Raw genomic sequence first — 23818 nt, forward strand, 5'->3', positions numbered from 1 at the left:
TTTTCCACAGCAAGCACATATATAAGTGATATACTTAACTTTTTTGTGAATTGAGCTTAAGTAAACCAAATATGACAATTTTCCATTTTAAAATACTTTTCTTATAACGCACTTTAGCAGAGATAAATAATCAAATAAAATACGAAACATAAAAATACACGCACTTATCGATATGTGCCAGATCGGCAATTTTATTTTGGCAAATGTGGCAGCGCTTCGAGGAGTAATGTCGTTAGGCTTAATACGTAAAATATACCAGACTATTCAGGTATATCGGATGGTAATTAAAATATACTGAAACAGTATTAATTGAACGCTTTATTGGTCGCGTGTGGCCACACTGGAACATTTAAATGTAGGTGAATGCAAATTTCCATATGCGATAACTTTGAAATAAATTGATAATTTTATGAAAATTTAAAATTCGAAATTAGATAAAATTAAGGAAAACATTTCTACGAAGTTTTGAAGTTCGTCAGGCACAGGATCCCCTGTGTTCCAGAACTTACAAATTTAATAAAAAGAAATGTCAAAAAATTTAAAAAATTCTTACAATAACTCTGCAAAAATTTAAAAAATTGTATATTCAAAATTAAGAAAATTCCAATGTAGGTGAATTTTCTTGGGTGCAACCAAATTTTAATTTTGATTAAATTAGAACAAGCTGCCAGATCGAAAAATTTTGAAGGGTGGCATTCCTTAGACCTGATGGCAGTCTTCCACACCAGTGCTGGCAAGTTTTTGGGGGGAAACAATAGCTGTTTCTGTCTAGAAACCATCTACACTTGCTATTGTAGGCACTTTTGCTCAGTTTTACTAAAAATAATCATAGCAATACTTAACTGAATATATATAGAAAATAGCCAGATTTCCAGTTAATAGCAGCTTTGAACTTTTTCTAGCAAACGAATTCTGAAAATAGCCAGATCTAGCTATAAAATAGCTAAGTTGGCAACAGTGCGCCGAAGTTCGCGTCAGTTCAGAGCGAACAACAACAGAAGGCGTCCGTGGTGTTCGGTTCGCGAGTCGCGCATCCGTATCAGATTTTTTTCAAAATTAATTAATGAATTTTAATTAATTAAATGTATTCCCAGTAGAGCTTATATCATTTAGCCAACAAAATGCTTACGGTCGCCGGAATGATTGGCTAAGTCTGCGAGCCGCGGCAGTGGCAGAACAGCAGCAGCGACTGCGGCAAAGTGTGTGTTGAAAGTGGAGAGAGAAAAAGTCTCAGTAAAAAGAAAAAACCGAAAATTTTTAACAAGTTTTAGGTTTGTAGATGCGGCAGTTGAAAAATTGCGCTAAAAGAAAGTGACGCTAGCCAAAAGCAGCAAATGAATTGTTAAATATGATCAACAAAATACAAGCAGTCAATTTTTAAGTTGTAAATGTGTTGTGTCTGTGCCTCCGTTGTTGTGTGAGCGTGTGTGTGTACGTTTCGTGTATCGGTGTGCGTTTGTGCCTGCGTGTAAGTGAAATAAAAAAGCAATTGTAAATGAGTGCGCGAAGAAGTTGTGAAGTGGCGGCAGCGACTGCCAAGCCCAAAACTTCAGTCAAGCATTTCGAGAAGGAACGCTAAAATATATATGAATATATGTATAAAAAAAAGAAATTAAACCAAAAGTGCAAATGACGACAGTCCCAACACGTTGGCAAATTAAATAAAAGTAAAAACATAAATACGTAAGTGAACAGCGGTCGGCAGTTCCAGGTGGTCAGCGAACAACACCAACAACAACACACACCCGCACAGGGAGCGGCTATAGCAGCAACAGAAGCAGAGGCAGAGCAGCAGCAGAAGCAGAAGGCGACAACGACAGCGTCAGCGTCGCTCAATGACCGAGGAATTGAAAGTGGTGCTGCGTCGCAGTAGCAGCGAGCAGCATTCCGGTTTCGGGTTTTCGCTGCTCGGCACAACTGGACCGCCGCATGTCATCTACGACATTGTCGAGAATTCGCCGGCTGCCGATTGCGGTGCGGTAAGTAATCGTCACTCTAACATACAAACAAACAGACATACATATGTATGCACTAATACAAAGACTTTGTAACATATTGTTAGGGTGAGAAACCAAACTCCACCTTTACCCCCACCCCTTTTTTGTCTTATCCTCGCATATTTCTTGGCATTGTCGCATTCTCTTTTGGGACTAGCCTATGACTTCATCAACCACCAACAACGGGAGGGAAAATTAAAGCAACAGCGTCACCTCAACTGAGTGGGTGGGGAAGGCGTCGCAGTTACGCTCTCTCCCTCTCTTTGTTGTTGTTGATAAGCACATTCTTCACGTTTGCTGATGTTGAAGAGAAATGCACTCAATATTGGCTGAAGAAATTGCTGTCGCAAACCGCGACCTCGTCGTTGTCATCGACGTTGTTGCTCATGCTCATCCTCATATCATCCCCATGGTGGTCGCGTCTCCCTCCCACTGTGATGTCATCGTGACACTTGCTACTAGAGTTGTCTTATTTAGTTCCGATTAAGTTCAAATGAACAGGTCATTGAAATGAACGAATCAACTTGATCATTCAATCATGAACTACATATATCGTTCATTTTGTTCAGTTGGCTCAACTTAAGATGTGTTTATATATGTATGTATTAAAATAAACATACATATATATAAATTTAAAATATGTATGAATATTTATATATCAGGGACTGTAATTATTATAAGTATTATTATAAACATTTTTAAAACAATATAAAAAAATAAATGCTGTATTTTAATAGCTTTGAAACATCGTAATTAAATAAAAATAAAATGGTCTGATCAATGATTTAGTTAACGACTTAATGATGAGATAATAAACCTATTGAGGAAATTTAACTGGACATACCAACACTATTGAATATTACAGTATTACATGCTGTATCTTGATAAATATATAGACCGGTCTCATCAATGATTGAGATACTGAACTTATTCAGAAAAATTGTACTGAAAATACCAACACTATTTGCTACGGGTGTTCTATTTTATTGGTGGTCTACGAATGGGTTTGGGGTTGGGGCTGGCACTAGCAAACACACACACACGCACACACACTCAACATGTATCAATTTTCGCTTTGGTTACTTTTGTTATTGAAATTCCCATGAATTGGTTTGCTCATTTCGATTTCAATTTAGCGCAAAAATAAATATGTATACATGCCTGTGTGTGTGTGTGTGTGTGTGTGTATAGCTGAAAATCAAATGCGAGAATTGGCAATTCTCTTTGATATGTACATATCTGTATGTATTTAAATATCCATTTTAATAAATCTACATACAAAGAAAATAAATCATTTGCACTGTGGAATCGTGACGCAAACATCTTCACTAATAATATAAAAATATTCTGTTGTTTTCAATATCATGCATAAATTAGCAATTCCAGCTTTGTTTAAGTATTTTTGTTTTATTAGCTAAGCTTTGAATATTATTGAAAAGTCAACAGTGCATTGATCAAATCGGCCACATGCTGATAATAATTGTTAAGTATGTTTAGGCAACAAGTAAAAGATTTTGTTTGCTCACTCTATTATCTAAGAATTAAAAGCTTAAACACTACACAATGAATAAGTGTATTTATCATGCTTATAGCCGGAACTATGTTTTATAGATATACCGAAAAATATGAGTTGTTGTTAAGAGTTTTATATTTCAAGACTGTTAAATAATGTAAAACCCGAAGGAATCAATCGCAATACACTCCATAGCACATACAAAACTGTATACATATGTACATAAAGATACTCGTATCTATTCAGAGAGTATATTTGTACAGTTATATCTCAACAATCATACACACGAACACAAATACATTCGTTAGTTTCTTTGTATGTTTTTTACGAGTATAGATTTAATTACTAAGAATGTTTGAAGAAACATGAGAAACAGTCACATCGGAAATGATTCGTTAGGGTTATGTCCACACGTACCGTTGAGTTCTTGAGGGTCTTGAAACGTGTTGCACATTTTAATTATTTTAATTCAAATTCAAATAAATTGAAAGTCATTTGACTTTTAACTCTATTCAAAAGAAAAGCAAGCAAAGCAATCGAACAATCACAAGAACAACAAAAGCAATCACTACAAAGCAAAGCTATAAAAAGTAATGCAAAGACAAAATTATAAAAATAACTCGAACTCACACTTGCACATATACTATGCACTTCCAATATGATATACATACATACATACATATATGTTCGCATACTTATGAGTATTCACTTCATAATTATCAGATGTAGCAAAAAAGCAAAAAACAAATGCAAAAATAAAAAGAAAACAAAACAAAACGACAAACAAAATGTTTGTGCGTTTTCATGTTTCTTTTTATTGTTTTAATTCGCACGAGTTTATTGACAATAACAACAATAACAAAGGAATGTGTGAAAGCGAAGAGAGCTTAACAACAAATACATGAAAAAGCACAGTGAATAAAACGTGTTTTGAAATATAATTTGTTTGATTTTTAAATACTTCAACGAATTCAAAGAAAAAAAATTACTTTCGACAGAGATAATACCCTTACTTACAGTGATTGTATTTAAATTGCATACGTTATTCTTTATTTAGGCGACTTAAAGAGAGAGAGAGAGAGAGGCAGACAGACTGCCTGTCTGTCTGAGAGAGAGAGCGTCAAACAGGTAGAACTTAATGAACGGATGGGATTGGCGATTTCAAATAACTAAAATAACTATACGTATGAATTTATTGTAGTCGGAGCTGCCTATTTAATGTGTTGCACATTTCTCTATGAAAATGATAGGGTATAAAAACCAGATACCCATGCATAAAGACAACAACAACAACACGATACAAACTAACGCAAGTGACAAAGACAGCAACGTCGTGACGCCGGCAGAGCTAACCAGCTTGTCGACTTCGCTGCCGGCGTTGTAATCACACAAACACTCACACTTACACGCACACACACATACAGATACGCACCGGCACGCACTTTTTCAATTTGTTGTTATCGCTTTCGCTTACAACTTGTTGTTGCTTTCGGGCGACGCAACGCGACGCCGCTTGTCGCCTTGTTTTTGTTTTCCTTGTTTTCTCTGCTGTTGCTGTTGTTGTCGTTGTCGTTGTTTTTGTCTGGCTGTTTGCTTACGCCTTGCGTCGTCGTCTATCTCACGAAGTCTCTGCATTTGTCAGCTTGCTTTTTCTTTAGCTGCTGTTGTTCTTGCGGCAAACACAATTTTTCAATGAGTTGTGAATTGTGTAAAAACTCTTTAGATAAATACATGCATAAACAATAAAGATACAAAGATACATACATGTACAAATGCATGCATGTAAATATAGATGAGTATAAATACTCACATAATTATGTACATATGGATATGCACAAATAATTTTCTCACACTAGTGCTGGACCGTGATTTTATCGATAGTACCTAATATGGTGATTTTAAAAGTGGTTTGGGGATATATATTTAAATGCAGCCACATCTTTATTGAAATAGTACCTTTTGTGTGCATTTTATAATGCCGTACATTTAAATAGATGCAGTTAACATCAAAAGGTTTAACAATTCGATATTATTGCAATGAAATTTAAGGTGCAAAATTAATTGGGTTTTAAAAAAGCCACGAGAGTTTTCAGCCTTCAACACGCATTGTAATGCCTGAAAACATACATACATATGTATGTATATAATTCCATACACTTTCAAGTCGACTGTTGACGTGTTTCCTTTGTGCCTTTTGCATTTGCCCTTCTTCTTTTTGTTGTCTGCTGCTTGGGCTATTGTTAGTAGTGTTTCTCTGTTGCACTTCCTTTGTGTCTGCCTCGTGTTTGTTTATGAACAATTTGATACGACAACGACTGGCAAATTTGTATTAATTGTCTCAGTGAAATAGAGAAAACTTAAGAAACACAACTAATGTGTGGCATATCACATGTTATTTCAACTTAATGATGTGTTATAGCAACATTGTTGCATTGCATCATTAATCAATTTCACGGTTCTCATATCTTTCATTTGTTTTTGTTTCCAAACTAAATTGCTTTTTAATTTCTACCTTATCCCTACATAAATTCAACTGTCTATTGCGTCATTTCGAAGACCAGTTCTAGAATTGGAACACACAGTTCGCATTTTAATTAGAGATGTACTCGGACTGGTTCAAACGATTTAACCCTCTAACGCATATAGTGCCATATATGGCTTTTTATTTTTAACAAAATTTATTTAATTTAAAATGGTACTTAAGCATAGTCGATTATTATCGACCATTATATTTGTACTCTTTTCTATTGGAACAACATTTAAAAATAATTCTAATGTTGCTATATTTCGTGTTTTTATAAACTTTGTTTAAGCAAAAAAAAACAATTTTTTTTGTTGAAGAATAATATTTTTTCAAAAGGAAATAAAATTTTTCAATATTGATGTAGAATCAAATTAGAATTGAATAGTAGATTTTTCATGACAATCAATTAAATTAACGCAATTAAAATTTAAAAAAAATAATCTAGTTAAATAACTTAAATCGCTTTTGCGAAAAACGAGCTTTGGATTTTTCGATGTAGTTTTACATCACTAGTTTTAATCATCAACATCTCAAACGCTGACCAGGGCTGCATAAGCATCTTGGCTCAACCCATTTCCTCGCCAGCCTCTCTTTTTTTTGCGTTTCTCATTCTCAGTTCGTTCTCATCTTTTGTTTGGCCGGTCTTGCAAAATTCTAACGCCGTGCTTAATTAGCCTTTAACTGGAAGTGACTAACGACTTTTGTTGTTGTTTAGCCAGAAAATTAATTGTCGCAGACAGGCAGGCAAACAATAGAAACAAAAGAAGCACAAGGCTATATTGATTTTTGTTGTTGTCTATGTGCAATTTATATACATACTATACATCACAATACTTTACACATGTGTATGTAAGTAGTTAAGCTAACATTGTGCCACCTTCAGAAATTTTGTTGAGAACTTCAAGCTCTAGAAAACATAAAACTGTCATTTTGAGTTCAATGTGCGTAGCACGAGATGGTGGGTAGGTCACGACACGGTACGACAACAACAAGAACAACAACAAAAACAACGATGACAACCACAACTACAGTTACTACTTGCACGCGACATTTTGCCATTTCGATAAATGTCAACGTTCCGCGTATGACCAACTAGAGAGATGTACGTATGTATGTACATATCTCCATACAGTGGTTCTCGGCTTATTTGATCTACTATTCTTACATATTAAAAATGTTCAATGAATTTAATTGAAAGGAAATATCAGTTAAATTTAAAAATAAATTTTTTTATATTTATATAATATCTGAACTAAGCAATAAAAATCGAACACAGTTATAATTGTAGTGGGTCAAATAAACTGTGACCCACTGTTTGTGTGTAAGTTGGCTGAGTTCTCGGTTCGCTTGAAGTCAAAAGTGCAAACACTAAAGTGAATTCGCTTTAATTGAATTACAAAAGTTGCAAAAATTGTGAGCGCGTTTATTAAGTTAGCTTTTAATGGTGGCTCAACGGGTGGCATGCTTAGGGGCAAGGTGGTTTAAGGAGGGAGGGGGAGGTGTGGGTTGGCGATGGCTGTGGTTCGTTGCACGCCACGGCACAGCGCACAGCAGCAGTGCAAAAACAACAACAACAACCACAATCATCAACGAAATAATAGCCAAGAACAATGAGTGCATAAGGCACTCGGCATGCAAAAAGCAGTCAAAGAAAGCGCAGTGTGCAGTAGTAAACTTTGCGCTAAATCTAAGCATTACATATATTAAAAGAGTGTTTGTTTCTGTGCGCCCAAGCGTCACAAAAGACGCTGCCCCAAACCCAGCAACAAAAGCCACTCCAACTACTCGCATACATGCATATACATATGTATGCATATATTACACACTAATGTATACATATAAGCATGTAGAAATGACTGCACTTTGTCTGACGGTGTTGCCACTTGGCTGCTGTCTGTTGTCTGTAAATTGAGTGGCAGCACTTGTCGTCGTCATCCGTCTCGAGTTCTTTACACGTGCCTGTCTCCATGTGTGCGTGTGTGTGTGTGTGTGTGCTTTTCTTGTCTTTATTGTGTTTGCATTCCCTTTGCCGCTTTTAAAACGCTCAATTAGACGCAAAGTGGCCGTTGAGCCGGCCGGCTGACGAAGGCGAATAGATTAGAAGCAAAATAGCCTAAAAACTCTAGTGGCCTGGTTAGCAGCAATTTTCGCTAACATACATTTGTGCATACATACATATGTACATTTGCAACAGTGCAGCAAATGCAAATCAATAACAAAACGTGCACCAAAAATAAACTTGTTTTAAAAACATTTTTGTTGCTGGGTTTTTTTTTGTTTTTGTTCTTGTTTGTTGTTTTGTTTTCGACTCATTTTTACGCTTTTGCTCAAAATCCAAATACAGGTCACAGCGAATATACAGTGGCTCACAGCTTTTATGATCCATTAGATTTTTAACTATGTTTCGTTTTAAATGCTTAATTCAGTAAAATAAGTAATAAAAATTGAAACATTAATTAACAAAAATTTTTTAAGATCTCCTTCCCATAATTTATTTATTTCCCGTACACTAAAAACAGTCGATCGAGGAAAAATTAATTAGAATTTAAATACAGTTATAAAAGTTAAAAAAAGGTCAAGTTAAATTAAGTTGAAATTAAAAAAAAATTGTATGATTAATCCAACACTTGTTTCAGGGATAAATGGCCTTAGAATTTGTAATGGGTCAAATAAGCTGGGAGCCACTGTTCAGTCGTACGCAAACATTGCTGCTCGGCTCGGTTTGAAGGGGCTTACAATTCGTGCTAATTCCTTAGCTGGCCGGTATTTTTAGTTTTTAGTTTATTTTACGTTTACACAAAAGTAGGCAAAAGGCAAAGCAGCTGTGAAATTGTCGTAAAGAATTGAAATTCAAGTCAAATATGCACACACACACACACACACACACATGCATACACATGGATACAAAAATACACAGTTAGAATTGCGCTAACAACTTGTTCTAAAACCATTACGAATAACGGTAACCGTATTTTAAGACTTTAAATGTTTGTTTGTACATTCTTTTGCTGTTTAGTAGTGCGCTAAATTCGCAACGATCCGTGAATAACTCAATCATAAGCAGCTTTTTATTTGGAATAGAAATTAACATTAAGAGCGACAGATTTAACATCATACTTAAACTAACACAATTAAGCGCAGCGTAAAACGATGCTACATATATCCCCATTTGTGACTTCCGGCTCTTTGCCGATTGCACAACATCCACACACACACCCAGCTATACGTGAGTGTGTATGTGTGTAATAATAAAATTAACGTATTTATTTTGTTTCTTTTTGGACGCTCGTTTTTCTGTTTGGGGGAGCTCATGAATATGATCATTAAAAAAAGGAAGGGAAACACAATGCGGACTGTGCAGATTGCTGGCAAGGTCGTCTAAATTCATTCACACATATTAGATGAATGGAAAAGTGGCAAAACTGCTGCTGCTGTTATCGAATTAGAGATGTGCACAAAAAAAAATACACGATGGTATTTAAATGAGACGTCACAGAAGACTGACAGACTCTACTACATATCTGTTATACTTGACAAGTATGATGATAAATGACAGACAGCTCTGTGCATATTTCACTCCATTCACAATGGCTCACGCTGTGAGTACACGAGTGAAAGAGATGGAGCTGCTGCTGTTGCATAGCAACAAAACAACACGAAAAGTGTCAAAGCCATTAAAGTCCAATAAGAGTTTTAAATTGCGCGCACAATAACGCGTTGCCCTTATTGTTTACCTACGATTGCAAGTATGCACCTGTCTTATTTTTGCTATTGCAAGGCAGTGTAAAAATTGCACACCCACGCAAAGGTTTCGGCTCGGACACTTTTATCTATGCCTTACATTGATTTTCAATAAATTTCATGTTTTGCTTGAAATGACTTTGACTTGAGTGACGCAAAAGAGGTAAAGGTAAATGCTTGTTTATTTTTTGCACTCACTGTTAGCCTCGAGTGCCTTCCTTCACATAACGGTGATGTGAAGACAACAACATAACGTTCGTACTTGACTAGGTCATCGGCATGTTGTTGTAGCTGCTGTTGTTATCGTCAATCAATCCGTTGGCTTGTTTACCTACCGCCTGTCGATTGTAATTGGGTGGGCGTGCAGTTGTTTCCATTGTTAATTGTTAATTGATATTGCTGGCACAATAAACTGATTCACAGTCGCTCAATATTGTCATTGAATATGAGTTCAAGTAAAGGCAACAGTCCCCAAAATATATATGTATATATTGATTGTATTCCACTGATTTGGACACTAATTGATCCATCAAGTGTTTAGTGTCGATAACTAGACGTGACGCCAATACAAAATAGTATCAAGGCGCCACAGAAGTGAACGTTATCAGTTGTTATAGTCATTTAATTTGATTTAAATGCGATTAGTGCGCCCAGCTACTGTAAACAGCTTTAATCAATAGACTTTTCGATTGAAATCGTTTATTAGTTGTCATTAACGTTCCAATTGGTTTTATTTAATATTGTTCGTCACATCTGGTAACTCTGTCGGCTCACGAATCTCTTGAGCCAATTGGAGACTCAACAACAGCTTGAGAAATAACACGAAGATGATGAAAACGTGACGAAGTGTAGCTCAACTTGAGGCATCGTGAAATTAAATCAATTTGCAATAATTTCTAAATTCATCGATAGGCAAAGGGCAAGCACTGTAACTGATCGATTTTTATTTTTGACTCGGCATGTAAACAAATGTGTACGTATGTACATGCAGATGTGCATATACATACATACACATATACAGCAGCGCATACGTATGTACAATGTACATGCATGTCAATTTATGCGATTGAACAAGTTGTGAAAGTGAAATGCCGGCTAAATGAACGAACGAACTAACAGGCGACAAGCAAAAGCAATTTCTTTGTTATGCGTGTGCACATACACACACACACACACATGCATGCACTCATCTGTATGTATGTAAATATGTAGATATGTTTGCTGCTAATTTGCATGAATTGCGACTAGACATGTATTTGTGGTAAAGTGTTTAATTACAGCTGATGCTGGAGAATTTGTAACAGCCATTAATGAGATTTCGAAGCGTCGCGACGTTTTACTTATCAGTGTGAAATGGAAAATGGGTGTACGTCTGTCACCGAATGGATTTTTCAACAACATTTAATTTACATTAGTGTGTGCTATCCACCCATTCTCCAAAATATTACGCAAATATATTTAAATGTTTTTATATGTGTGCTTAACTGAAATGACTAAAAACTAAAATTTTATCAGTATTTCAATGACGTTGTCATTTTACAGCAGCCGCGTGCTGCATTCGTTCTCTTTGCCGCGTTTCTTGCTCTCTTAAGTGCGCTCTCTTAGTTGTGCGCTTCTCATGCAACTCTGCGCTCATCTGTTGTCTATTGTGAATGTTACCTATGTATGTAGACGGTTGTATGTATGTGTATGTGTGCACATAGCGCATAAATTAGTGCAATATCTAAGTTAAATTAGTCGCGTTGTCGCTTGCACCCCAAATACGTTCTTAAAAGACAAACAAAAGCAAAATCAGATTAACATGTGGAATTCACGTGCATAAATTATATATTAGCGACAAGTAAAGGTTCTTTTCTGCCATTAATTATGCAATAAAACCAATTTCAAGTCGCTTGCATTTTACATGAGAAGTGTGTTCAGGTTTATTTTGGAGGGTTTTGACTAGAGAGAGAAAAGTGCGTACCAGCCTTAAAAGCGTACCAACCAAAATTTTGACGTCAGAGGCGCCAATGCCAAAAGTGCTTGTTTTCGTTGCTGTTGTTGACACGCTGATGCGAAGGCGGCCAAAATAAGCAAAATAGGAATTAAAAATAGTTTACAAGTGACGACAACGTGGAACTGACAACGCGTGTTACTAGTTCCCAGTTTCCCTTCCTCCCAGCTGGGGAAAATAACAAATGACTGTGAAAGGAAAATCAATAATCTTTTGTTGCCCCAAATTGTTGCTGAATTTATTAAAGTTTCCTCTTCTCTTCTCTTTTGCAGGTTGAAGCTGGCGACGTTATTCTAAAAGTCAATAACATCGATGTGCATCGCTATACAACGAAGGAAGGCAAGTGTCACTTGTGTATACTCTATCCCACAATTATACCCTCGCAGAGTGCATAATAAATTTGTAATGAAAAGTGCCAACGATTTTAATTAATGACCGTAACCGGAACATGCCTAAAAACCAAAATTTTCAAACGGAAATAACCGATTAGTAACCGATTTATGTGCAACGGCTAGTTTCGGTTTAGTCAAGCTTTAAATTTATCATCGGTTTTCAAACTAATATTGATTTTAAATTTGAATATTGATCTTGTTAAACAGATTTTAATGTTGTCGTTTAAATCCTGGCTAAATTTGGTTAATTTTGCTTTCATATAGCGAGCTCTGCAAGGGTATCACATCATTCCTATTTTATAATAATTTCGTATTTAATTGCAGTGCTCAAATGTCTAAGGCTGTCGGAGAACTTAGTAACCTTGGAGCTGAAACGAGGCAAGTGACATAATGAATGTAAATTGTAATTTCTTATTTTTAATATAATTGTATTTTTAACACAGATCCCAAGTTGAAGGCGCGCATTAAAGAGCAGTTGGCCAACACGCAGAGTCCGCATTACGTGGACATTGAATCTCCCATCAACATCTACGATTACAGCAGCAGTGCGAACGCCTCTCCGAAGCATCAGCGTCATCACAATAGGGGCGCAACCCCGCCCACAAATGCTGGTTCGCCGGCGCTGAAATATAAGTCGCCCACGCATTTGCCTTCGTTGCGCCAGAATTCGCCGACAACAACGGGAATACAAACAATTGCCGCATCGTCAACAACAACAACATCGCACACACACAGTCGCAACTCATCCGCCAGCTCGACCAAGATTCAAATGGTGGAATCGACAACGATCACAACAAGCATAAGCAACAGCAACATTGCCACATCGCCAACAGCTGGAGGTGGAGGTGGAGACGCCACCTCGCCGACATTTCGACCCTCACGCATTCCACAAGCTCTCAAATCGGTTGCTGCCCCCAAGCAGATGCCACAAGTGCAGTCGCCACAGCATAAGCGTCCACGGCCATCACAGATCCCAACAAAAGCAGCCAACGGCAACGGATTGCAGCCTCCGCTCCAGCATTCAAACAGTTACAGCGGCAGTCCGGCCGTTAACCGGCAACGTTTTACGGATCGGGAGCCAGAGCCGGAGCCCAATTCGGCACCGCCTCAGCCAGCAAAGGCGCCACGCTTTGAGGCATATATGATGACTGGTGATCTGATATTGAATCTATCAAAAACGCCCCAATCCAGCAGTTTACTCACGGCCCAAGCCAAGAAGGTAATCTTTAAAAGAAAGAAAAGAGAAAAAAGTGATAAAAAAAAAGAAATCAATTCAATGGACCGCGAATTAGCTTATTATATTATTAGCTTACTTCGACCATAATTAATGACTATTATTTCGTTGAAAAAATCCTTTAAAGTATGAAAAAGTATAACTCGTTAAATATTGATGATTATTCCTTCAGTTTTATTTTCTTTCTCAAACGACTGATTAATTTTGCTTCAAAATAAAATCAAAGATGTAATTAGACATTTTCAATGAATGGTTTTTTCAATTAAAAAACAAAATAATCATATACAGTCCCTGCGAAACACAATTTAACATGATAATTCGCGGCTTATCGAGAATATTTCTTTCTTTCTGTTATTTTAAAAACCCAATTTAAAATTATTGCAGCAACTAATCCTGTATTTCTCCTTTGTAGGTGGACAGTTTGCGAGATTTTCCCAAACGCAATCTGGCGAATGCACGTGCCAATGGCGCTTTAGCACCACGTGCCTCTGGCGAATCGTCGCCGACATCTTCCTCATCGGTGGACTCGCCCACCAACACGGCCAGCTCGGATTCGGTGAAACGGGACGCCAAGCTACAGCGTTGCCAACAGCAGCAGCAGCAACAGCAACGTGACAGCATCAACAATAGCTATAATCGTAGGGACTCGTTGACCAATGATACGTTGCTGATGTGTGAGGAACTGGAGCGGGATGAGGATGCCACAGTTGATTACGATGACAATAAACGGCAGCAGCAACGGCAACAGCAGCAGCAGCAACAACAGCAACAGCGCTATCGACAACAACAACATCAGCAGCAGCAACAACAACAACAGCGTTATGAATACTACCAAAACGAGGATGAACTGGAGGCAGATCCAGAAGAACGGGAAGAGGATCAAACACATTACGACATCACAAACATCGAGACGTATCAGAGTGGACTTGGACGTGGCGACGAGGACGACAGCGATCGTCAGTGTCTGGTTGATGATGACGACGACGATGATTACAACGAGGAGGACAACGATGCCGGCGATGAGGAGTACTCGACAAATTCACTGGGATCTGGCACTGGCTCCGCTAAGCAGCGAATGCGTGCGCTGAAACAACGTAGCGTTGTGAGGCAACAACAGCAAAGGAATCGCGATGCCATCGATTGTGCCGCACGTGCCACAGCTGGCTATTCCGCCTCAACATCCAACTCATCCGGCACGGTTAAGAGCGAGGCTGTCTTGGGTCTGTGCCAAGACGAAACATCCTTCTCAGTGCCAACATCACCCATTTCGCTGTCGGCGCCTCTCATTGATAAGGAGACGGCCAGTTCAGTGCCCACGAGTCCGGAGCCCAGTTCGTTGGCAGTCGAGTCGAGCAATGCTGCCGCTGGCAGTGGTGGTGCCGTTGTGGTGCGACGCCACAATGGGCATGTGGTGCGGAAGTGCGATGCTGCCGGTTTTCGCACCAGCAAATCCGAGGATCACCTGCAGCAGGTACAGCGCGAGGGCATTGCGGCTGTGATACCCATCGATATTGATGAGGACGTGAATAGCTCGCTGAACACACTGCTGGATACACGTCATGACTCGGAGGATTCGCAGGTGAGAACGATGGATCAATGTGAATATTTACACGTACATATGAGTCCCTTCAACTAGCCGAAAAATCGAAAGCTTTTAGACAGAGATTTCTGTGAATCCCAAGAACACGCACAGTGCCATGTTGTCTGTAGTAGAGATTTCATCCTTTCAAACGATTTGACATACTTTTACAGCTGTTGTGTAGTTAATATGTATATCTATGTATGTGTGTTTCTTCCAATTTTCCGTTTTTCCACGTAGTGTTGAAAAAAACCATTCATAAGCTGTATCTAAGTCATCTTTTCATACTTCATAATGTTTACATTTTTCCATATTGTCGTAGTAATTTTACTTACTTGTTACTTGTTACTCGTTACTATATGCTCTGTATTTAGTTTGAACTGTACTTTATTATGATATACATTGACTAGAGTTGTGCCTACCAGCATTATCATTACATTTTCATTAACAGTAAAAAAATTATGATAGTGAAATATCATTAAATTGGCATTCAAGAACTAATGCTCTTAAAATCACATTTCCTAGAAAATTATTTAGAAATAGAATGCAGGGAATAACACCGGAACCGTTAACCGAAACTAACCGTTTCATTTTTAGTATCGGAACTGAAACCATAACCGAATGAAAATTCTCTGTCAAGAACCGAATACCGAAACGTTTGTACCGGTACGGTTGTGGTAAAGTTGCTAGGTCAACGAGTTGTCCAACTTTCAACTGTCATAACTTGATCAAAACTGAATAGATTTTCAAACGGAATGTCGTTTTGATCATGATTTGAACTCTAAATTAATTCTGTATTCAATTATTGTTCATTTTGAAAATTTTATTATTTTTGACTAAGATTCGATTTCGATGGTAAGGGTCCCCCCTTTGAAATTTCGAAAATTCAAAATTTTAAATCTTAAGTTTTCACTTTAAATCAACTCCTTATATCGTAGTTAGTATAAAACAACACTTTAAACTTGATTCTGAGACCTTTGATTTTTTTGTAAAAAATCATGCAAAATTTAACAAAAAATTGGACTTGTAAAATGGCTAAATCCGAAGTCTGACCAACTTCAAACTGCCTTAACTCGATCAAAACTGAACCGATTTTTAAGCGGAATGCCATTTTAATCATTATTTGGCATTTTAATTCATTCTGCATTTAAATTTAATTAAATTCTTAAAAAAAAATATTTTTCCGTAGATTCTACTAGACATTGATTTCAATGCTAAGGGTCCCCCCTTTGAAATTTCGAAAATTCAAAATTTTAAATCTCAAGTTTTCATTTTTAATCAACTCCTTATGTCGTTATTAGTATAAAACAACACTTTAAACTTGCTTCTGAGACCTTTCATTTTTTTGTAAAAAATCATGAGAAATTGAACAAAAATTTGAGCTTGTAAAGTGGCTAAATCCAAAGTCAAAGGTTTGACCAATTTCAAACTGTCATAACTTGATTAAAACTGAACCGATTTTTAAGTGGAATGTAATTTTGGTCTTGATTTGGCCTCTTCATTTATTTTATTTTTATGTCATATTCATTATAAAACGTCATCTTAAAATATTAAAATGCTTCAAAATTGATTTGTTGTACCGTTACGTACCGGTACTAATAGCGGAACCGGAAAAACTGACGGGACGTACCGGAACCGTAACCTATATTTGTTTCGGTTTGATTCCCTGATGGCGTTAAAAAAATCAATATAATTTTCAGTATTCTACTATTTCTGGTATATTTGATCGTTTTATATATTTAACAACAAATTTGATCAATATTTCATTTGTTAAAAATTGTTATTAAAGCATCAAGTAATAATATAACTTTTTAGTATAGTAATTTAATTTCAATATCAAATTGTTTAATACCTTTATAATTGCTTATTTCAATGTTAATGAAATGTGATTTTTCCCAGCATTACTATATTTTAATGACAATGTAAAGACAAATGCATTGAAAAAGTAGTTCATTGTAGACATTGACTTATACTACTTATGTATACTTAACAACTTCTATCTTGTCTATCTTACTCTCTTACCTTGTGTTCTACTTTCTTGTTTTCCTTCCTTCCTTCTTTTCGTTTACTCTGTTCATTCGTTATTTAATCTCAAACTTGTTAAATACATATGCGCAATTTCTTGAACACACCTCGCGGGCTTTCTAGTCAACAACAACAACGACATCAACATCGGCAACAACGATAATAAACAACTCCAACAACAACAAAGAGAATGTGAACGAGAGCGAGAACGTGAATAAGACGAGCAACCACAACCACAACAATAAGAATAACAATAATAATAATCATCATAATGCAGTAACAACAGCAATAGCAACAACAACAACGACGACAACAGCAACAACTAGTCAAGGCTGCAGCAACAAATTAAACTATATTTTACGCAAAAAGGTTGCCATTTGTTAAGCATGGCATGCTAAAAAAAAAAAACAAAAATATTTACTAATGTGATTTTTATGTCATCATTTATTATTTGCAAATTCTTATGTTGTTGCCTGAGCTTTTCGCCAAACGTTTGTATGTAGTTTAAAAGTAGTTAAAAAAAAAAACGCAACTGAGAAAGTTTTCAAAACTAATGCTTAAAACACAACAGACAAATATACAAAAATATCTGTGATATATATCTACACACACACAAAGACACAAGGAGACAAAAGCGACTACACAATTGCAATTGTTTTTTAGGGCTCTTCAGATTGGGAAAATTCAGCGCTAATTTGACAAATCAAGCATATGATAGCATATATAAATATATATTATATGTATATTGATAGCTTCCAATTGACCCATTACTAATTTATGATCTTTTACTGCAGGCATCGAATCGTGATCGCATCGTGTGGACTTACAATGCGCCATTGCAGCCGCATCAGTTGCAACAACTGCAACAACAGCAGCAACTACAACAGCAGCAGCAGCAGCAACAACAACAATACTACGGTCAGCAATCGCATTCAAATTCACATTCACATTCAAGTTCCATTAGTTCATCACCACAAGATTCGGCAGCCGGCAGTCCGGCCTCACCCACATCGGTGTCCTCTTCGGTGATGTCGTCGTCGGGCTCAAAGAGCGCACATAATCAACAGCAACAGCAGCAAAATCAGCAGCAGCGAGAACAACAGCAGCAACAACAGCAGCGAGAACAACCATCTGTTGCCATGCCGGGTCTGTTGGGCTGCCCTAATGGTGGTGGAGCTAATGGTGCTGGTGGTGCTTGTGGTGGTAGTGGTAGTGGTGGTGGTGGTGGTGCTTATAATAATGGTGGTGGTGGTGGTAGTGGTTTTGGCAACGATCAAAGCGTCTCAGAGGCCATTTCAAATATCTCTAGTCCCGACTATCAAGACGACGATAACTTATTGAGTTCTCGCGATATTCTAGGCGGCATGGTACTTAGCGATCCCAGCGACTCGGACTCCACCATCCTTGTCTCGGACGCGGCGGCACAGCAGCGACAACAACAGCAACAGATCAAGCAACAATTGCGCGCCCAACAACAACAGCGGGAGCGTGATCGTGACCGTGATCGGGAGCGTGATCAGTCGGAGCACAAGTTGGTTATACAAGTGCGGGGAATGGACAATAGCCATACAAGCAACGTCACACGCTCCGAAGATGATGGCACAACATTAACCGAGGAGCCATTAACGGCAATTGGAGCACGTGACGCCTCGCCGCCTGTTTCGGATGATGGCAGTGATGTGGAGTCACTGCACTCGTATCACTACTCGCCCAAGGCTGTGGACATGCCCTCGGCCATTCGACTGGCCAAAAGACTGTACTCCCTCGACGGTTTCAAGAAGAGCGACGTGTCGCGGCATCTCAGCAAAAAGTTGGTTACACTTTTCCACATTAAATTTTCATAATAATACTAACTTTGAATCCTTTCTAGCAACGACTTTAGCCGCGCGGTGGCTGATGAGTATCTGAAGCATTTTAATTTTGAAAAGAAATCTCTGGACCAGGCGCTGCGTGAGTTTCTGCAGCAATTCTCACTGTCTGGCGAGACACAGGAGCGCGAACGTGTGCTCGTACATTTCTCGAAACGATTCCTTGACTGCAATCCCGGCACCTTTAACTCTCAGGATGCTGTCCACACGCTGACCTGTGCCATTATGTTGCTTAACACGGATCTGCATGGCCAAAATATGAATCGCAAGATGAGCTGCGCCGAGTTTGTGGATAATCTGGCCGATCTCAATGATGGCGAGAACTTTCCCAAGGATGTGCTCAAGTATTTGTATCAAGCCATCAAAACAAAGCCATTGGAATGGGCGCTGTAAGCTTAAATGACAAATTATCTGCTTAAATTTCGTAACTTAATTGTACAACTCCTTTACAGGGACGAAGAGCCGACTGATCCTCAACAGCAGCGGGCAAACAACAATAGTCCATTGACTGGCGTCAGTCAAAATCCCTTCCTGGATGCACCCGAGTCCGCCACAGCCGTGGAGTATAAAAAGGGTTATGTGATGCGTAAATGCTGCTACGACACCAGCAACAAGAAAAGTGAGTTTCCAGAAGGCGTGATAGATCACAAAAAGTATTTATATTTTTGGTTAGCATTAAAAACTGAGCAGGTACAGACATGTCCGTCTGTAGTAACACCTAGATCTCTGAGACTAAGAGTTAGAGAAACCAAACTTGGTATAAAGATTCTTGTATATTTGAAGCAGCCTTGGTTTATATTTATCTTGTATATGTAACGTAACGTTACGTTTATTTAATTTGGTTATATATATTTACTTGGTTACAGAATATGTAAAGTTTCCTTAAAGTTTTTATAAAGCTTAGATCATATTCAAAAACTTGTTTCTTTTCTAGCACCCTTTGGTAAACGCTCTTGGAAAATGTTCTTCATCACACTGCGCGATCTTGTTTTGTATCTGCATAAGGACGAGCACGGTTTTCGCAAGAGTCAAGTAATTCAATAGCAGGTTGTCACTTGTCTTGAACTTTTAACTAAATTGTCTTCGTTTCACAGATGTCTGACAATCTGCACAATGCAATACGCATACATCACGCACTGGCCACCATGGCCAATGACTACACCAAGAAACAACATGTGTTCCGGCTGCAAACAGCCGATCAGGCCGAGTATCTGTTTCAAACCAGCGACTCGAAGGAGCTGCACTCCTGGGTAGAGACCATTAACTATGTGTGTGCAGCATTTTCAGCGCCGCCTCTAGAAGGTGGCGTCGGTAGCCAAAAGCGTTTTCAGCGCCCACTCTTGCCCAGTGCCCAGACAAAGCTGTTGATGGTGCGTAGATGCTACAGATCTAGACATGCTTATTAGATATATATATTAATTCATGTATTTGCAGAAGGAGCAGCTGGAATCGCATGAGTTGCAGGTGGCACAGTTGAAGCATGAGTTGAAGGAGCATCAAAAGACGCCCGTGCCCAGCAAGGGATTGCCGCTGCAGAACTTCAAGGAGAAGGAAAGTTACTTGCAATATGAAGTGAGTCTAGATGTGGCATACATCATTTTACTATTGCAGAGGGTATTTTAATTTTATGACGATAAATAGCCCTGTCTCTTTGTTTTTATGCAAAAAAGTCTCTCAGTTTTTAAGGCATCTTGATTATACTGCTGTAGGAGCAATCGGTCCAATATCAATTTTCTTCTATGAGATATTTCAACCAATATTGAATTTTTTATTGTCTACTACACATTTAAATACTGAAAAAAATTGTTTTTAATCAGTCTAATATATTATATAGCTGTCATATTATTAGTTAAATACAAAGCTCTGTAAGGGTATCAATTCTTCGGCGTGCCGAAGATATTCTTTATTTCTTCTTACTCATTATGCATTTCTCTCTGCAGCTGCGTCGCTATGAATCCTATGTAAGCATTCTGACCGCCAAGCTAATTGCGGATCAGCAACCTTTGGAGTTGCAATGTCAGCAGGCAACGCAAGCAACGCTCGAAGAGGACGCAGATACATTCCCTGTGAGCACGGGCAGCACGCCCACAACGCCACAAAGTACTCATACTCAACAGCAGCAGCAGCAGCAACAACAACAACAGCAGCAGCAACAGTTGCCGCAGTCAACCAACAGCAGGTACAGTCAGCAACAACGACTCAGGAACTCCTCATCTAGCGGCAATGCCCAGCAAGACATTGGCTGACGCGTAATGGGAGTTTTCTCAGCTTGTGTGGTTTAATGCAAATTTCCCCGTTTTCAAATAATTATCCTTTTGTCTTCTGAGTTCTCCTTCGTGTTTGTTGTTCGTTGGTTCAGCTTTTGTTGCTTTGTTAAGCGCTGTGTTAAATGTCAGTTATTTTTGACCATAATTTAATTATATTTATGTAAATATCAATCGTGTTATGATTTAATAATTGTTTTGTTTTTTTTTTTTTTATTTATTTTGTGTTTATGTCAGACCATGCAAAAAGCTTTAATCACAAATAAATAATATTATTCATAACAACTAATTCACACCTAAGTGTTGCACAAAAAGTCAAATCGATTTGTCATAATTTTGTGTTTAAACAAAAAAATTAATACAAACCACACAAAAAACTGTGAAAACTCAAAGTAAAAAACAATTCAGTTTCGAATAACTGAACTATATAGAAATATAAACAAATGTTTTTGAAGCTCTCGGAAATTTTGGCGTTAAAAAAAAACTATTTAGAAGAAATAGAAAAACACAAAAGTGGTTAAAAAGTAGTAACGTTTAATGTTTATACCTTGCCTAAAAGCATTCTAAATATACATTTAAATTGGAATTGTCGTTTTAAAAGCTGACAAAACCAAAAAGAAAAACATTTTAAAGTAGATAATAACAAAGTTATATGATTAGAGCTCTTTGAGACTTATGCGCACACATAAATACATGCATACATACTAGTTGTTTTGTTAAATAACCCAAAATACACACATACGAATACAGTGTAAACATCTATGTATAAGAATCATGCTAACAAGTGGACATTTCCCATGCCAAATGCTACTTCACTCGTTTTACAACATTTTGCTGTTCTGTTGCGTTATGTTTCATATCAAGCAAGCAAAAGATGATTTAGAAAAGAAACCAAAAACGAAGAATTCTTGAATTTTACAGATGGTTCGACGGCGCCTGCTGTTGTCTTGCGCCCTGGCGGCATTTACTCTCCTATTTCCAAAGCCATCATTGAACATTTGAAACATGTATACATTTGCTTAGCAAACAAGAAAAAAAATACAAACTGCACACATACAACAAAACAACATCAACAACCACGACAACAACAACTACAACAAGAGCAACAATTGCACTTGGAAGGCACAACCTATCTGCAACAACAACAAGAACAACTCTGTTAACTCTCTCTTAAATGGCTCGCCCTAAATGTGAGCAAGTCTATGCAAAATCTCAATGTTTGTTTTTATCCTTTCACATATTGTCAACTGTCCAATTTGTATAGCTTGGCTGTATATACTTATTTATCAACTCACCATATTATTATTTTATTTTCTCGAGACATACATCATGCAACATTTGATCACTTCAAATAAGTGTATTAATATTGAATTCGATTTTCACTTACAGAAAAGAAAAGAAAAAGAAATAATTACGCTTTTTCGTTTCGCTATTGATTTTTGATCATTTCAAACGACACACACAATCACACAAACACAACGGCCAATTGGTAAGTGTAAAAGATAATTAAAATCATAATTACATTTATTTTTCAATATATATTTTCTTTCCATTTTAAATGCAGCCCATGTTTACACACCACTCGCACACCAATACATCACTCACATACAGGAAAGGATACGGTAAAAGGGGCTTATCCGGGGTAAGGGAGAGGCAAGGGAAGGGAAGGGAAGGGGAGAGAGATTCACTCACGCGTTGCGGCAGTGCCGTGGGGCGCCTAACAGTCTGCCAATTATTCAGAATTTATGTACATTTCTTAAGCTACATAACATTATGATTATGACTATTTGTAATTCAAGTTGTTAAAGGGTATTAAGGTCCTATTGCAAAATGGTCGTTCAACAGAAATCTCGTCAAAAAAAAAAAACAATTGGAATCAATTGAAAATTTAATTATGGACCGATTGCCCCATTTACAAGTCAATCATTTTGTTGTTTTACAAGAATTTCATTGATCCACAGTGTGACTTCAATATATATCGAATCTGACTATAAATTTTGATACTGGCAAGTTTTGCTGAGAGCGAGAACGTTGCTAATCAGTTCTCACGTACAATAATAATTCTTATGTTTTTACAAATACTATTTATATCGAGGCTATATTGTCATAATCAAGCCGAGATCGCTCCTTACTTAAATATTGTTCGATTGCTTGGCACCTGCCAGAGACTCTGCTGAACGGCTTTTTTTGTTTGTTGTACCGAAAGGAGCAAAACATTGCTTATTCACATTAAATACTTATTATTTAAAATTAACATACGTTTAAAAGTACATGCATAAAGAAAAACTTACATCATTACCTATGCTATCATTATAAATGATAAAAATAAATTATAAAACATTTTCTCTATATACACAATGATTAATGAAAATGAAAAACAGCGAATTATGTCAAATGCTATATAATTTGCTCTATTGGCCTTTTTGCAATAAGTAATTAACATCTCCAATATTATGTACGGTTGCATATGTATTTATTTAAAAAACAATTGGTTGATTACGCGACAAGTCCACGTAGCTAGAATATGAAATTATAATATATTATAATAATAAATCATAACATACAAAAAAGAAATCGAAAAAAGTAAAGCAACAAAAAAGATAAAACGAAATACAATAACTTTGAATACATACGTATGTATATTTTTTAATATATATTATATATTATTGTGTAATTATGTAAATGTAA

The 23818-nt window shown here is 37.2% G+C and overlaps 1 protein-coding gene across 4 annotated transcripts; it reads left to right on the forward strand.

Moving 5' to 3' along the window:
- Positions 1-995: 995 nt before the first annotated feature.
- LOC117792905 (putative uncharacterized protein DDB_G0271606) lies at positions 996-23000 on the forward strand. 4 transcript variants are annotated; one of them, XM_034633223.1, is made up of 16 exons: positions 1836-1979; positions 12041-12107; positions 12485-12538; positions 12604-13379; positions 13807-14973; positions 17793-17916; positions 18358-18808; positions 18869-19255; positions 19319-19485; positions 19801-19898; positions 19961-20236; positions 20301-20438; positions 20807-21045; positions 22052-22320; positions 22520-22619; positions 22695-22984. In XM_034633223.1, exons 1-14 carry the CDS (start codon positions 1836-1838, stop codon positions 22122-22124), a joined length of 4161 nt encoding a protein of 1386 aa, XP_034489114.1. In that variant the 3' UTR covers positions 22125-22320; positions 22520-22619; positions 22695-22984. The 4 variants fall into 4 exon arrangements, with proteins under 4 accessions (XP_034489112.1, XP_034489114.1, XP_034489113.1 ...); XM_034633221.1 differs by having other exon boundaries at positions 996-1979; positions 17793-18808; XM_034633222.1 differs by lacking the exon at positions 22052-22320 and having other exon boundaries at positions 17793-18808; positions 22695-23000.
- The last annotated feature ends 818 nt before the right edge of the window (positions 23001-23818 follow it).

The sequence above is a fragment of the Drosophila innubila genome (assembly GCF_004354385.1).
Source record: "Drosophila innubila isolate TH190305 chromosome 3R unlocalized genomic scaffold, UK_Dinn_1.0 2_E_3R, whole genome shotgun sequence".
In the NCBI taxonomy this organism is placed as follows: Eukaryota; Metazoa; Arthropoda; class Insecta; order Diptera; family Drosophilidae; genus Drosophila; species Drosophila innubila.